The sequence below is a fragment of the Macrobrachium rosenbergii genome, chromosome 32, assembly GCF_040412425.1.
Source record: "Macrobrachium rosenbergii isolate ZJJX-2024 chromosome 32, ASM4041242v1, whole genome shotgun sequence".
Taxonomy (NCBI): domain Eukaryota; kingdom Metazoa; phylum Arthropoda; class Malacostraca; order Decapoda; family Palaemonidae; genus Macrobrachium; species Macrobrachium rosenbergii.
In genome coordinates this window covers 1,519,576-1,537,201 of record NC_089772.1, presented here as the reverse complement: position 1 = coordinate 1,537,201, position 17,626 = coordinate 1,519,576, and the positions used below count along the sequence as shown (strand labels likewise).

The following is a 17,626-nucleotide window of genomic DNA, read 5'->3' as shown; positions in this document are numbered from 1 at the left end:
GAGAAAACCCTCTCGCTAACAAGAGATTCTCGACAGTCTCCAGTGTGAAAGGTTGTGCCAAGGGGGAATCTCTCTTGGTGCCTCGGAAAATAGAGCTAGCAGGTCCAGATAACATAAGATGTGGCCATTTGGGAGCCACCAGGGTCATTCTGAGATCAGGGGTGATCATTGTCCTCTTGATCCCTTGTGAATCAGACAAAACGGAGGAAAGGCGTCTGCGTCCAGGTTGTCCCTTGGGCATTAGAAGGCGTCCTCTGCAGCTGCCCAAGGGTCTGGCACAATGGAACAGAACACCTGAAGTTTTCTGTTGTGCCAAGAGGCAAACAGGTTGATCGTTGGAAGACCCCAAAGGTTGAACAGCCTTTCCGTGATGTCTGTGTGAAGGGACCACTCTCTCCCTATCACCTGACCCTGGTGACTGAGCTTGTCTGCCACTACACTCCTCTTGCCTCGAATGTATCTGGCTGATAGCTCTACCAAGTGTGCTACTCCCCATTTCGTGCACCTGCAGCATCAACAGGTGTAGTGGAAGAGACACTAGGCCTCCCTCCTTGTTGATATATGGCACTACTGTACTGTAGTGTTGTCGCTCATCACCACCACAGTGTCTCCCATCACTCGATCCTGAAACTCTTGGGGAGCCAGGAAGGCTGCCTTGAGCTCTAGGATATTGATGTGACGGTGCTTGTCACTTTGGCTCTGCACACCTGAAACCAGCAACTCCTCCAGGTGTGCGCCCTATCCCGTGTTCGAAGCATCTTGGGAGGGGGAGTGTGCAAACACACTCCTATTGTGAGGTTCCTGTCATCTAGCCACCAGACTAAGAGGAATGGAAAGGGGACTCCCATGCTGGGGACTAGAACTCCTTCATCCTCCAGTGGAAAGAACAAAGGTGAAGCCACCCTTGAGGGACCAACTTCTCTAAGGACGACAGGTGACCGAGAATGACTTGCCACTGCCAAGCTGGTTGCTCCTTCTGAGACAGGAATAACTGTGCTGCCTTCCTGAGCCTGATAATACAAGAGTCTGAGGGGAAGGCCTTGCTGCTGCTGGATCTATCAACATGCCCAGGTACTTTATCCTCTGCTTGAGTATGAGATCGGACTTCTCAATATTTACCACAACCCCCAGGTTATGGCAAAATTCAAGAAGGCAATCCCTGTCCTGGAGCAACCGTGTTCGAGAGCTCACCAGGACTAGCCAGTCATCAAGAAACCTCAGCAGACGTATCCCAAGTGAATGGGTCCAAGCTGGCACAAGGGTGAACACTCGCGTGAACACCTGGGGAGTGGTTGAGAGCTCGAAACAGAGTGCCCTGAACTGGAGTACCGACTCCCCAGGGATACAGCATAGGTACTTGCGAGAGGACAGATGAATGGGTATTTGAATACACACATCCTTCAGGTCCACCATAAGCATAAGTTGGACTCCCTGATGGAGCACTGACCATGTTGTTTCCATCAAGAACCAAGTCTGGCAAACGAATCTGTTCAAGGGAGAGAAATCTATGACTGGTCTCCAACCCCTCACTGCTTTCTCTGAGAAAGAGTCAGCTGTAAAAGCCTGGGGACCATTCTGTCACGACTTCCACAGCACCTTCTTCAGCATCACTTCTACCTCCGCCCGAAGAGCGAGGTCCTTCGGTGAGCCAGGAACATATGTTCGGAGATGGACTGGATTACTGACGAGGGGTGATTGGGACTCGAAGGGAAGTAGATAGCCCTCCCGAAGGATATCTACTATCCACATCTCGGTTCCATATCTGTCACGTTGCCCAATGGCTCAACAGGCACCACCCACCAACTGCAGCACGTGGAGAGGAATGCTGCCCTTAGTGTCCTCCTCTAATCTTCTAGCCTTTGCCCCCTTTTCCAGACTGGAAAGGGGATTGAAAGGGGGTGTGACTGCATGCCTTTCTTGGTGGGGCAGAAGAAGGCTAGTGTTCCCCAGGGGACCTTTCGAAGCCTGGGACTTCTTAGGGTCCATAGAGGAAGTGCTAGCCTGACTCAAGGGTCGGGCCGCAGTGGCACGCAAAGACCCATAAGTCTTACTCAATGCCTGGTGAACAAGTCAGTCGTTAGCCTCAACTCGATGCTTGTCTACCATAGCGTCTACCTGCTCTCCAGGAAAGAGAGAGGCAGACCCTAGCAACGGTCTATTCCTTAGAGCCAATGCCGATTCCGGCCAACAAACTTGGATACCTGAGTCAGGATGGCATCCCTCCTCAACAACACCAAGCTCGCCCACAGGTTCGCCGTCTGGTGGGCCAGGTAGGTAATAGCCCTATCTTCAGACTGGCACAATCTCCTGAAGGTGGAATCCTCCTCTGGGGTTATGGAACCCGAGGAGGATTTGACCTTGGACACTGTGAATGACCACAGGTCCAGCCAAGAGACTGCCTGGCATGCTGCCATGGCAGTAGATTCCAGGTTTGCTGCTTCCTGCTGCACGAGAGTGATACCCTCCAAACCACTGCAGCATCAGACCCGGACCTAAGTGAACCAAGTCCGGGTCAACCTGTTTCGTCGGCAGTGACTCTTCCGAGGGCTTGTAGTATCTCTTCTGTTAAGACAGAGGAGGAGAAAGTAGCTTATCAGAGCAGATGGAGCAAAGAGACCTCTCCCGCCCAGATACCAGAGAGTTTACTTGCTCCAAGACCCCTTCAGTAATCGTGGACCATGGCAAGCCTACAGAAGCCTTGGGTTGCTTCTTCGGTCCCCAGTAAGCTTTGAGGCGAGATGGATGATCCACTGATGTGGCCATGGCCCCTTCCCTGAGATCAAAGTGCTGATGAATCAGCCTAATGATCTCTGCAAAGGTCCTTTGTATCTCGGGGGTGTCTGAGTCCTGAGAAAGAGGACCCTTGGGTCCTACCATGACATGTTCCTCCCGATCTACTCTCCCTGCAGGAGAGAGAACCTCGGCAAAATCCCCAGGTCCCTGCTCGACCACTCGGGCATACGATTTGGTTGATTGGAGAACTGAACCTGGGACTGGGACCTAAGCCTTCGTGGTAAGGCTGCACTGGGGTGAAACTTCCCAATCGCTGACCCTTCTGTCCTGCTCACACCTCCTGGTATAACCCCAGGGGGTTGAGGGAACAGGTTAGAGGGACTGAGCACTCTTCGCTGTCCTATTGGAAGCTGAAGCCCCGGAAGGAGAGGAAGGCTGTGTGCAATCACTGACCTGCAGTGGTGATGGATACACAGGTCTAGGAGAGCAACCCTGTGCATGCGAACATGGGAGGGGGGGGGACTGTCCGAAGGAGAGTGAACAGGCTCATGGGAATGTTCGCGGAAGCTATCGCCAGGTAAGTGGGACCAATCATGCAAACGTGAACAAGGGCTGACCTGGGGAGAGTGATTACGCACTCTCGGGCATGAGCTCAGGCTGTCCTCTCGACACGCTCCAGTCTTTTTCGAGGCCATGGCCTCCAAATGAGAAGAAGACTGTATGGGGGGCCTCCCAGAAGCTTCTCCAGATGCACGGGAGTAGTCGGGCAAGCACTGGCCAGGGGTGAGGCAGCACCTGCATGTTTACCCATCTTCTCTCTCACAGTGCCTGAACCAGTCCTTGGAGCTGACTCCACGGTACATGCAGAGGTGACGGGGTTTAGTTACAAAACCCCAAGTACCTTGGGTGACACAGTCCTCCTTGAAAGTCCAAGCACTTGGAGCTCCCAAATCACATCCTGAACAATCAACGGGTGCTCCCTCTACCCGAGTGTCCGAAGAGATACAAGCAGAGATAGGCCTGTACTAGTCTTGGAAGCTGGATTACCAGAAATAGTATTGGGTAAACAGGTCCCCTTGGAGACCGGTGCATTCGATGCTCCAGAGTCATGGGGTCTCTGCATGTCCCCTGGCATGGCTCCCGTGTCCGAAGACCAGGGCGAGCCAGTGAGAGATCCCTCTGCCTCCACCATGGAGGGAGGCAACCCTTCGGAAGACCCATGACGGGACTTCTTCCAGGCAGGAGAAGAAGTATAGGAGGCAGCAGCAAAGGATGAAGATGACAAAGACGTTAAAGGCGATAACTTCGGACTCCTCCTTTGACTTCTTCTTTGTCACCTTCGTCAGGATGGTGTGGAGGAGCTGATCCCCAATGGAGGGGAGAGCAGAAGCAGCAACACCAGAAGGATGGTCTACCACATGGTGGACCATAGTAGGGGCGTGAAGTGATGTCTTGTGTACTAGGGCAGGGGTCATCAATGGAGGGTCACGAGTTGTCACACTCGTAGATAATGAAGCCACAGCAGACATTGTAACAGTAGATGTAGTCACAATTACAGCAGCCTAAGTCATGGGGGGCACCACAGGAGAACGGGAAGCTCTCAGGTGGCTCAACAAACCCTGCATTGAGGGAACATCCAGAAGGCCTAGAAAGTGGCAAGTCTCCTGGAGTTCCTCATTCTCCTCCACTCCTGAAACAGGTTGGGTTAGGTTTGGCAGTCTCCTTTTGCTCCGAAGGGGATTCCTACCCCACTAAGTGAATGGAGACTACCGAGCAGAGGTCGTCCTGATTGCCAGCTCCCCAACACCAACCTGTGCCTGACAAAGCAAGCAAAGACGATAAAGGTGAGATCGCTCCCTTAGGAGTAACTGCAAAGCGTGGGAGTTTCGCAGGAGGAAGGAAAGAATATGAAGGGTTATCAACCAATCTTGTCTTCAAAGGCGTGTTACCACTGGACGACACCTTGGGGGTCTTCTTATATTTCCTTCTCTGCAAGAGCTTCACCCATTGCACAGGAGACCAGCCACGACACTCATCATACATCAATTCAGGGTTACAGTTATGCCCTCTGCAACTTGTGCAGAGGACATGAGGGTCAACATCCACAGAAGAGCAGTAGCGATTGCAAAAGTCTAAAGGCAGTACCAGGACAGACACACTTGGTACTAGCTTTCCGCTCAGGCTCATCACATGATTTGTGGGTTTGCATAATTTCAATACACAAACACACCAAAAATCACCAAGAGATATACAGTACCCAAAAAGCAAACAAGCAACAATCCCACCAGGAATGAGGGAAACAAAGCGAAATGGCAGGCAGGGCAAAGGGTAGAAGAACAGCTCCTCATAGCGTGGCAGCCAAAAGCAAAGTGAATGCCTACTGTCCAGGTAGGTGGGAGACTCCCACCAGTCAGATGGTCCTTAACTATCTAACCACCTTGTTTAAAAGTTAAACGGCCATTTCCAGCTATGCTGAAGCATATTCCTTATGTAAAGACTGATGGTTTGTATATTGTGAAGGAACAACCCAAATTTCTGAGCACTTGTCTTCACATCCGACCATTTTGTCCTGACAAGAGAAGAATCACAACCAAAACAGTTGCTGTCTTACCCCCACCCTCCAAAGAATGGGGGGTAACTATTGGGAGTGTTCACTAACGATCGTTTAAATTTTAACATTTGTCGAACCTGCTCAAAGTGTTCGCATATAAAGCAAATGATAGAGGGTAAGTTTCACCTCAAAAATTATTTTTCAGGTCACCAATATGGATTTTGCAAAATAAAAATGTTAAATATAATTTATGACTGTAGCCTGGGTCTAGTAAGTGGTTTGGTTAGCCAAAAACTCTATAGTTTTATTACTAAAACTACCTTATGAAAGAAAACCATAGAAATAATTCTCCTTTGTATTCTATCAAGTGACTAAATATACCAAAGCCTAGTATGCGACAAACTACTATACAGTACTGTAATTCTATCAAGAACCTTAAAATTTACAAGATTTTCATGGCACACAGGAGTGAAAGTAAAATTCCAATACACAAGAAGAAAAAAACAAAGATAATTCTCACCTGAAACTTGAGTTACGGGCCTAACATTTCCCTGAGCTAAGGTCAGCTGGGGTGCATTGCCATGGCCTCCTGAGGTTGAAGGTGTCTCAATACCTCCTGATATATCAAGACTCCCTGCATCAGTGAGTGTCCAGCATCCAGAGGATAAGGCTTTGGCAACAGTGTCCAATCCATTCTCATCCAGTAACTGAAAGAAAAATGAGTGCCTGTTTTTTAGAAATGCAGTTACCAATTTTGAATAACTATCAAAATAACATATTTTAAAGATAATTTGCATTTTATCTGGATAAACACACCTAAAGTCTTTTACTGTACAGGTGACCCCCGCCTGTTCGCGCTTCCATATTCGGGGCTTCACCTATTAGCGGTTTTCTCTGTGGAACATATATACGCATTATTCGTGGAAAATTCAACTATTCGCGATATTTTTCATTGAGAAACATTCACAAATTACTGTATTTTCATATCATTTTCGTGATTAAATACACTTTTTGTGATAAAACTATTAAAATATTCAGGTATAAGCATTTTTAGAGGGTTTTTTGGTGTTCCGAACCGTCACAATAGGCAGTTATAAGCATTTTTAGAGGGGTTTTAAGTATACTGTACATGAATTTGGGCTATTTGTGGGGGATAGTGGTACGCCTCCCCCGTGAATACTGGGGGTCAACAGCATATGGATACAGCTTTGGCAACAGCACAAAATGTGTTGGTTAATGGCAGCGGTAGGGGAGTGGCAAAAGGTTTGTACATCTAGGATAAATGTACACTGTCTTTAAAATTTGCCATTTTATATGGAACTCAACCCTTAATGGTAAAGCTTTGTCTCTCAGAACTAAATTGACAATGATTTGAAGAAAACTGGAACAAGAGGTTAAGAACCTCAGCCACATCCCAAAGGCAAGAGACCAGAGGTATGGTCCATCACTATCTGGAAATGCCAGCTTCCCCGTCAAGCATATGAGGAGGGGAAGCCTGATCCCTGCAACCTTTTATACACCCAAGCATCTGATGCAAATGGCTGATAGGGCCATGTTCCAGTTTGGTTCACCATACTGAACCATCTTGTACTGTAGGCAGCAGTATCATCACATAAAGATGCATAACTTTACACTTGCACATGTAGACACACTCACCTTGTATCCATCCAACTAGCCTCGACACAAATGAAGCACTAGATGTCCAAATATGAATCCTAAGCCTAACATTGAACCTTAGATAAATGCAAATTTGTCTAATAGGAGATGGGAAAGCTAAAAAAAAAAAAAAAGCTTACGCACTACCAAGGAACCAAGGAACAAGAGCCAAAGGCCTGCAGGTGTCCCATCATAGTAAGGAAGGAAACCAAAAAGTCAGGCTCCGATCTCAAACCTAACAGGAGTTCTGACTGAAAGGGGGTTAGTTGCAACTCCAAACCCCGTAAACAAGAAAAAATGGAACCTATGTCCTTTCATTTGCTAGACCTGACAGGGTGCTGTCAGGGTCAGAAGGGAGGTGCCAAGCTCTTCTTCCAGACGGCCAGTGCTTACATTGTAAGTCTGTTGATTACAGCCACATTGCTTACTGTTTTGACAGGCATCCATCTACTTGTGGCAGGTGAGGAGGATTGCCATCCTCAGCATCCTCGTCTTTTCTTCTTCCCAGAGAGGAAATTCAGCACCTTCCATCCAACACCAGCTATCTCCCCAACTTGCCCCATAATCCTGAGATGAGACACCTTTCATGGTAAAGTCTGCCAAGACATTCAACCCAAAGCCAAGCTGCACGACAGCCAAGGAAGAGACCAAAGCAATGAACTCCATGGCCACTGGCCAAGAAGGGAGTGCCTTCTTGTCAAAGTCTCTCTAGGGAAGGTCGTTAATCAGTCTACAAACTGACAAGTCCAACAGTAGGGGAGTAGTGTATGTCAAAGTCTTAGGGGATGCAAAAGCTCCTGTGATTTGGTGGACACAAAGGAACTTTATGAGATCAGACTGTTCACCTGGCCAAAATCCGCATGAGCAAGCTAGGATCAGAGCAACCTGACCGAATGTCAGTTTTGTTAACATGATCACACCCAAACACTACCAAATTTTTTAAGTAATGTGTATTTTTCCTAGCATACACACCTGAAGGTCTTTACATAAGGATCATGCTTGCAAACGCTAGCTGGAACAGCTGTTAACTTTCAGATAAGATAGTTACCGACAGTAGGGGGAAGCCCCGCCCACTCGTCGGTCTGCGCTCAACTTTGTCTTCAGCCCAGTATCAGAATGAGGGATGGCTGAGGTGGGCTATAAATGTAAAGACCTTCAGGTTTGTATGTTAGGAAAAATGACAGATTTTTAAAGTAATTTGTATTTTCCCTAGCTATACAAACCTGAGGTATTTACATAGGAATATGCTTCAGCGCAGCTGGAGATCAGCCATTTAACTTTAAATAAGGTGGTTAAATATGTAGTTGGCTACCGACTACGGGTGGGAGTAACCCCCACCCAGTCGGTATGCATTCACTTTGCCTTTTGGCCCTGGGAGCAGAATGGAGGGTGGCATGAGGTGGGCATTTAATTGTAAAGGCCTCAGCTTTGTATAGTTAGGAAAAATACAAATTACTTTTAAAATTTGTCATTTGTTCCTACACAATATACAAACCCTCGGTCTTTATTATAGGAAGACTTACATCTTGGAGGGAGGAAGCTGAGAAAGTCTCTGAACTGACTAGTAGTTTGCCACACCTAGGTCTTCTTCCTGGTCGAGTAAACAAGGAAGAGGACCGTACCTCTGACATAATGAACGAAGTATTGGAACTGTATGTTCAATTGTCAGTTTTGGGCACTTTCTCAAACAGATGGGTATAAAAGCAGCATCACTCGAGAAAAAGGCTAGGTTGAATCTTTGTGTCAGAGACAATGATAAGGCCATGTATAAGCCATGGGTTCACACTGTCTGTCCCTCTCTGCCCTTGCTAGCGAGAGGGAAGGATTTGCTTCTATATATATCTATAGAATATAGAATAGGTGCTCAGTTCTATAAGAACTCATCTGCATAAATGCCAGCTCCAGCTCTGAGACGGCTTGATAACCTACCCTCTGCCCGCAGGGGAGGGTAAGGTTGAAGGAAAGAGGAAGGGGAGGAAGACCAGTCACTCACATTCATGCTCTCTCTTTCGCAAACGTGCACCTTAGGCGAGATGCTACCTGTCCTCTTAGAGGAGCTGGGCGAGCTACATGATTTGTTGAACAGCCACCACAGGACCCAAGGGAAACGTGTCCAGGGACTTGTGGGCAATATCCCGAAGGTAGAAGATGAAAAGTGGTTTGGCGCGACCACACCCCAGCCTTCAGAACCTTAGGAACCGACAGATTCTTCCTGAACACAAGGGACGGACCAGTGCCCCTGACTTCGTGAGCTCTCGACAGGAATGTACTGGAGTCCTCCTCGCCTGACGCGGAGTACACCCGTTTGATTGTTTCACGAAGCCAGAAAGATATAGTGTTCCTGGACACCTCTTTCTTGGTCGAGCCAGTGCTAATGAAGTCGTCGACACTCAGGCTGGAGATGCCGAGTCCTCTTCAGCTTGCACTACAACACTCTAATAGGACACAGTAACATCTCATCTGGATCATTACCAATAACGTCCTCCAGGGAGGGGATCGTAAAGGACTCGAATCTGGGGTAAGGGACCGACAGATTCTACTCGAAGCTGGCATCAAGGTCCGATGGATTCTGAGTCTTCGCTACGAAATCCAGGATGAAATCAAGCGTAACCAATCCTCATCCCATCGAGTGTTTCACATTGAAGGAAAGTCTGTCCAGTTCGCCTACTCTCTTCACCGATGCCAGGGCTAGCAAGATAACGGTCATGGGGGTCAGATCCCTGTCTGATGACTCTCATAAGGGTTCATACGGTGCACGAGTCATATCCCACGCAGCGGGCCTGAGTTCCCTGGGAGGGCAAGACCTTTCAAAGCTTTTCATCAGCAATGATATCTCCAGCGAGGAGGAGATATCCATGCCCATCAGGCACAGGACTAGGCCCAGGGCAGCCCTATAGCCCTTAACAGCTGAGACGGAGAGAAGCTTCTCTCAGCTATGGAAGACAATGAAATCTGCTACCTGCTGAACAGCAACTCTGACCGGAGAGAGACCCTGTCCATGACACCAACCACAGAAAATGGCTTATTTGCCCTGGTAGACTGCGGCAGAGGAATGTTGCAGATATCCAGACTTCTCCGTTGCTGTGCGGAGAGAAAAACCTCTTGCTTGCAAGAGATGCTGGATAGTCTCCAGCTGTGAAGTGCAAGCAACTCCACGGACTGATGGAACCGTTTTGTGTGGCTGACACAGCAGGTTGTGCCAGGGGGAATCTCTCTCGGTGCCATGACAAGAAGAGCTAGCAGGCCCAGATACCGTGCAGCATGTAGCCATTTGGGAGCCACCAGGGTTGGTCACCAGACAAAGCAGGCAGAATGGTGGTTAGGCGTAAGCATCCAGGCTGTCTCATGGGTGTTCGAAGGTGTCCTCTGCTGCAGCCCATGGGTCAGGGACGATGGAGTAAAACACCTAGAGCTTCCTGTTGTGCCGGGTGGCAAACAGGTTGATCGATGAGAGACCCCAAAAATCAAAAAACCTTTCCACAACATCCATGTGAAGGAACCACACTGTCCACATCATTTGACCCTGGTGACTGAGCTTGTCTGCCACTGCATTCCTCTTGCAGCTGGTGAAGGGGAAAGCTGGCCCTAGCGTTTTCCCATCCTCTTTCCCTTGCCTCCCTTCCCTCTGCTGGGCTGGAAAGGTTGGGGAGAGGGGTGACTGTGCACCTTTCTTGGCAGGGTTAGAAGGAGGCTGGGTGGTTCCTTGAGCACCCTTTGAAGCCTGGGACTTCTTAGGGCCTGAGGAACTGCTAGCCAGACCCGAAGGTTGGGCCGTAGTGACACTCGAAGACCTGGACACCTTTGTCACTACCTAGTGGACAAGTTACTTGTTATCCTCAACACAATGCTTGTCCACTGCAGCGTCTACCTCTTCTTCAGAGGTGAGAGAGGCAGAACCCAGCACTGGTCCATTCCAAAGAGCCAAAGCCGAGTCTGGGCTGATGTGTTCGGTGATTCGAGTCAGGACATTGTCCCTCTTCTTCTGCACCAAGTTTGCCCACAGGTTTGCTGTCTGGTGGGCCAGGTAGAAGATAGTCCTCCGAGGGGTTGATGGACCTCCCAGCGACTGCAACCTTGGACACTATGAGGGACCACAGTCCAGCCAGGAAACTGCCTGGAAGGCTGCCAAGGCAGTGGCCTCTAGGCTCGATGCTTCCTATTGCGTGAAGACTATATCTTCCGCCCCAAGATGCTGCAGCAAGAGACCTGGAGCTAAGCGAACCAAGTCCGGGTCAACCTGTTTCATCGGCACTGGCTCTGTTGAGGGCGTGTAATACTTCTTCTGATGAGACAGAGGTGGGGGAAGTAGCTTGGCCGAGCAATTAGATCGAAGGGAACTCTTCTCCCCACAGACAATAGAGTTAACCTGATCCAAGACTCCCTCAGCAAGCAAAGGACCAAGGTAAGCCTACAGAAGCTCTGGGTTCCTTCTTAAGACGCCAGTAGACTTCAAGACCAGAAGGAAGGTCGATGGACGCAGCCTTAGCCCCTTCCCTGAGATCATTGTGTCAACGAATCAAAGCAACGATCTCTGAAAAGGTCCTCTGTATTTCGAAAGAATCTACGTCTTGGGGCAGAGGACCCTCGAGTCCTTCCAATCCACAGTCCTCTCTCAATACACCCCCTGCAGGTGGGAGAACCACTTGAGCATATGAACGGGTAGGTCCGAGAGCCTTGCTCACTTCGTAAGTCCTCACGGTAGGGCTCTGATCAGATGCGGAGTCCCAGTCATGGGCCCTTCTGTCCAACTAGCAATTCCTGGTATATCCCCAGGAAGTCGAGGGGACAGGAGAGAGGGAGTGAGTACCCTTACCTGTCCTGACAGAAGAGGCAGGCCAAGAGCGATCACCAACCCACAATGGTGATGGCTTCATGGGTCTAGGAGAGACCCTCTTGTCATGTGAACACGGAGGGGGGCTGTCCCAAGGTGAGAGAAGAGGTTAACACAAACTCATAAGAAGGCTCTCGAAAGGCTAGTGAACCTGTTTGCGCAAAAGCGAGTGGAAGCTGGCCCAGGGAGAGCGGTCACATACTCTCGGGTGTGAGCTTGCACCCTCCTCACAACATACAATCATCTTCAAGGCCGAAGCCTCCCGGCAAGATGACTGTAAGGGGGACCTCCTCGAAGCAACTTCCGGTGAGCGACCCCTCGAATAAGTAACACCTTTACGGGACCCTGGCTGCATACTCGGGCGAGCAGCAGCAGGGGGAGGGGAAGCACCTGCATGCTTGCACCGTCCTCTCTCGCGTGCCTGAACCAGAACGTGGAGCTGGCTCCATGTTACTGGTCGAAGGAACTCAAGGTTTCACGGAAACCTGAGCACCCTGAGATACATTCGCCTCCTTGGAGGAGACGTGAGCGGAGGCAGGCACAGAACTATGCTTGGAGGCAGAGCTCCGAGCAGAAGTGCAGGGTGCTTGGACCTCCTCGGATGTCTGCGCACCCTCAGCTCCCAAGTCGACGGGCCTTGAAGAGACTCGTTACGCGGCCCCCGTGTCCAAAGACCGGGGAGAGGAAGCAAGGGATCCCTGTGTCTCTCTTGGGGAGAGAGACACCCCTTCGGAAGACCCAGTGCGGGACTTTTTCCAGGTAGGAGAAGCAACCTACTTCTTCCTCCACTTGTGGGCTTTGGAAGAGGGAGGGGAGGAGGCAGCAGCAGACAAAGACGACGATGGTGAAGATGACACCTTCCTAGACCTCTTCTTGGACTTGGACTTCTTCTTCGTCTTCTTCAAGAGGCCATGGAGAATCTGTTCCCCAAGCTTGGAGGAAGACTTCGGCACAGATTCCCAGGGAGCAGGGATGGGCACTATGGAGGACACAGCAGGAGCAGCATAAGTCTTGTGAAAGACTGCTGGGGTTGTCAAAGTGGGGTGCATGGGAACACTCAAGGGCATCAAATAGTTTGTTGTCATAGGGACAGTTGATGTAGTTACTGTCGTAGCAGAATGAATCACTGAAGTGACAGTGGGGGCGTGTGCAGCTCACAGGTGACTTACGATGCCCTGCACTGAGGGCACTCCTCGGAGGTCAAGAAACTGCCAGTTCTGCCAGGGTTCCTCCTCCTCCACACCTGGAAACAAAGTCGGGACAGGGAAGGCAGCCTCCATTTGCACTGAGGGGGTTTCCTCCCCCCTGAGCGAATGGAGGCCACCAAAGGGAGGTCATCCTAGCTTCCAGTTCCCTAGTGACGATCTAAATCCGACGAAGTAAAGGAAGACGACAAAGGGGAAACCTCTCCCAAAGGAAAGATAGCAAAGTGGGGAAGTTTCGCTGGCGGGAGTAATGTATCTGAAGGATTAGCCACCAAGGGAGTCATCAGGGGCATGTCACCCTCAGATGACGACTTGGGCAGCTTCTTTTGATACTGTACTTCTTCCTCAGCGAATAATTCGACCATTGCTCCAGAGTCCAGTCACGGTACTCCTCACACACAGAATTAGGGTGCACTCAAATCCCCTGCACGATGTGCAGAGGAAATGAAGATCTACATCTAAAGCCAAATGATAATGGCTGCAAGCATTCTCCATGGTACCAGGGCACTTTCTTTTAGGTACGGTAACGTCTTTTGCTCGGTAGGCTCAGATTCGTGGGTTTGCTTAACCATCTTTCAAGCAAACACACAAACACATCAACACAAAGAGAACACAAAATGAAACAATCCCACCGGGGAAGGTAGTGATGTTCAACGAAGCAAACAAGGCGAAAACAACGGCAAGCATGGCAGAGGGCAGAGCAGCACAATGACACCATAGCACGGCTGAAGGTAAAGTGATGCTCCACCGACTGGGCGGGCAGGACTCCCACCCGGTCGTTCGGTAGTTAACTACCATACCACCTTGTTAAAAGCGTAATAGCCGGTTTCCGGCTGCGCTGGAGGTAATTCCTATAATAAAGACTGAGGGTTTGTACGCTGTGTAGGAAAAAAACCAGTTTGACCACTTTCATTGTTAATAAAGCTGTAGGGCTGCATTATATCAGAATGAACAATTATATCAGAATACTGTACTGAATATGCAATGCACAAGGATAAAATGACAAATTTTAAAAGTAATATGTATTTTTCCTAACTATGCAAACATGAGGTCTTTACAATAGAAACATGTTTCAGCGCAGCTGGAGACCGGCCATTTTAACTTTAAACAAGATGGTTAAGTACATAGTAGGCTACCAACTACAGGTGGGAGTCCTGCCCAGCCAGTCGCTACGCATTCACTTTGCCTTTTGGCCCAAGGAGCAGAATGAGGGGTGGCTTGTGGTGGGCTTTTAACTTGTAAAGACCTCAGGTTTGAATAGTTGGGAAAAATACAAATTACTTTTAAAATTTGTAATTTGTTCCTACAAAATATACATACCATCAGTCTTTACAATAGGAAGACTTACTTCCTTGGAGGGAGGATTCCAAGTAAGCTTCTGAACTGACTGGTAGTTCACAACACCTGGGTCTCCTTCTTGGTCATATGAGCAAAGGAAGGAGACCATGCCCCTGACATGTTGAACAAAAGTGTGAAAAACTGTTCAACTGTCCGACTTCTGGACCTTTTGAATTAATGTGAGTGTATGCAGTCACACTGCTTCAAAAAAGGCTTGGATGAACCCAGAGTGTCGGAGGCAATAAAACTACAGAACCAACAGGTTGTTTTACCGTCAGCCCCCTCTCTCCCCTTGCTAGAGAGAGGGGCGGACTTGCATCTATTAATCTATCTAAGATTATAGACAGGGTACTTAGTTATGTAGGCTCAACTGCCTGACCCGCCTGACCAGCATGCGACGGGTGGCTACTTGCCTCTCTCTGCAAGAGAGGAAGACAAAAGAGTGAGGGAGGAAGCCAGTCCCCCACTCATATTCACTCTTTGTCACCAAACACCTTAGGCGAGATGCAAATTGTCCACTATGGGAGCTTGGCAGGCTACACAACTTGTTGAGCAGCCGCCACAGGACCCAAGGAAAAAGTGTCCCAAGGCCTGTGGGCAAAGTCCTGAAGGTAGAAAGACGTGAGTGGATAACCTACGCCACTTTCTGCCTTAATACCTGTAAAACCGACAGGTTCTTTCAGAGTGTGAGGGACGGATCAATGTCCCTATCCTCATGAGGTACTTAGAACGAACTCCTGGCCACATATTGGATGTTCACTACACTAATTTAATAGCCTTGTATGGAAAGAAAATGTGTTCTTGAACACTTCTTTCTCAGTCGAAAAAGTACTAAAGAAGAGTTGTCAACACTCAAGCTTGAGATGTCGAGTCCTCTTGCAGATAGTACCGAAGCACTCTAACTGAATACAGTAGTACTGTATCTTGTAAGATCACTACTAACCAGTTCAAGACGGGACTGAACATGACTTGAAAGTGCCATAGTCTGGCTGGAGGCCTAGGCCTCCACAGACAAGAAGACTAAGCAGGAGACCTCCTTCTTCAGGTGAGCTTACATGTGGGTTTGCATCACCTGTCTGGGACCCTGGCACCATTCCCATATAAGAACGTGCCAGAGGTGAGGTCGTGCTTGAGTGTTGGACCTTCACTCTCTCTCATAAGTCAGGCCAGGATCTGTAGACCGGGGGACCTTACCAGTGTCACGGGAATCTGTGGGACTCTGTGCAGTGGTAGAACCTTAACCTGCTCAGGGAAAAGATTCCCAAGGCTGAAATTGGTGACACGGGGGTCTTATCAGAGCCCCTTGCACCTCTGGTGACACAGGTGTCTGGGATAACCATGCACCTGTAAATCTTGTGGCACTGGGTTCTGTGGAACCCTGTACAATACCGTAGTTGCTACCGATACACTAGGATCCCAGGACCCCCATGTGCCAGTGGAAGGGTCTTCACCGGCCCGGGAAGATAACTTCCAGGGACCGGTGTCAGAGGCAGGGGTATCCATGGAGACCCGTGCCTCTGTTGCTCTCATGGCATGGGGTTCCGAAGAGCCCCATACCAAGGTTCCCACATCTGTAGACAGGGGATAGCAACTGGAAGATCCCTTACCTATTCCGAGGCTTGAAGATCGTTCCATGGGTTTTGGGAGATGTTTCTACCAATGACCATGGAAGTGAAATGATGGAAGAGTACACTGGCAGCTTCTGTTGTGCTGATCTATCGTTGGGAGGCTCCAAAGACTGGGAAATCTTGTATAAAGTCTGTGATGAGCTGAATTGCTATTACGTTCCCATTCCCTGGCATATACCCAGCTAATGGCTCTGCCGATTGTCAACCTGTAGAGTTGGAGGGAAACCTGTTCCTCTCTCCTCCATTTGCTGACAGAAGTTACTCTTGTGGTGAAGGGGGGTTACTGACACTCATCCATCCCACAGAGTAGCTTACCAAGATCCTGAACCTCTGGAGAAGCTGAGCATGCTGTCCTGAGTTTTGAATACTGGTGTGGGGATGTTTGCCATACTGGTTCCGTTCACCTGAAAGCAATGTTTGCCGTACTGGTTCCGTTCACCTGAAAGCGATGTTTGCCGTGCTGGTTCCCCTCACCTGAAAGCAGCAAGTCTTCCAAGTGTGTGCCTCTTCCTTTGGTCGATGTACCTGAGAACAGGGGCACAATGGGAGAGGGAGTGTGAGAGACATTCCAACGAAGTTCCTGTCATCTAGACACCACACCAGGCTAGCTCCCAATTCGCTTCCCTTAATTCTCCACTGAAGGGAACAAAGGGAAGCCATTCTTGAGGGCCCCCAGCTTCCCCAAAGGCAACAGGTGAACGAGGACGACTTGTTACTGTTGAGCCGTCTATTCCTTAGTGACAGGAATAACTGAATTCTTCTCTGAACCTGCTATATGGGACTGAGACCGAAACACCAGCATGGCAGGACACTAGGTGTTCTACCCAAGTGTGAGACTGAGCTTCTCAAACTTAAACTAGACTGCCAAGTCCCAGCCAAGGAGAGTACAGGCAGTCCCTGGTTATCAGCGGGGGTTCCGTTCTGAGTGTGATGATAACCAAAAATCGCTGATAACCGAAAATCGGCGATTTTCAGGGCTTATCGGCGCCGAAAATAGCTGACTTTCGGTTATTAGCGCCTCTATTAGGTGTGTATTGGGGCCAATACCCAATTATCGGAAGTCAGTGATTTTTGGCGCCAAAAATTGCCGATTTTCTTCGCTAGACAAGCCCCATAAAACCAGATTGCTGTTAACCAGGGACTGCCTTAGTCTCCTGTTCCCAGAGAAGACAGATATGTATTCAGAAATATGTATCCTAACAAGTAGTAACAGTACCATCTTCAGCAATACCTGCACCTCAAGATGTGCCCCAAAAATTCAAGGAATCCTGAGCAGAGGTAGGCTCTATACCAGCCCTCAGAGTGCTTCCATGGTGCTGGTAAAGGGTAGCTTCAGGTTTCTTCGCAACCCAAGTACCGGAGATGACGTGAGTTCTACTGGAGACTCGCACACCCAAATGTCTGAAGAAACTCTAGCAGAAGGATTATACCAGTCTGTGGAAGTAACTCCAGGATACTGGTAAAGGCAACTTGGGGCTTCAAGAAAGCATGAGTACCTGTGGTGATGCGAGTCCTGCTCGAGACTTGCACACCTGGAACTCCCAAGTCACAAGTGAACTGATCATTGGTTGCTCCCTCTACTCGAGTGTCCGAGGAAACTCGAGCAAAAGAAGGAATATACCAGTTCATGGAGGTAACTCCACGATACTGGTACTGTAACGGTAATTCAAGGTTTCAATGAAAC

At 49.1% G+C, this 17,626-nt stretch overlaps 1 protein-coding gene across 5 annotated transcripts in view; it reads right to left on the bottom strand.

Annotated features, from left to right (window-relative positions):
- Positions 1-17,626, bottom strand: part of Atac3 (Ada2a-containing complex component 3) — a 128,450-nt gene that overhangs the window by 101,127 nt on the left and 9,697 nt on the right. For all 5 annotated transcript variants that reach the window (XR_010858077.1, XM_067132711.1, XM_067132710.1 and 2 more), the window contains exon 2: positions 5,805-5,991. Coding sequence is in view for 4 of the 5 variants with exons in the window: in XM_067132711.1 (XP_066988812.1) it covers positions 5,805-5,991 (187 nt within the window). In the remaining variant the exon portion in view is untranslated. The remainder of the gene's footprint in view (positions 1-5,804; positions 5,992-17,626) is intronic.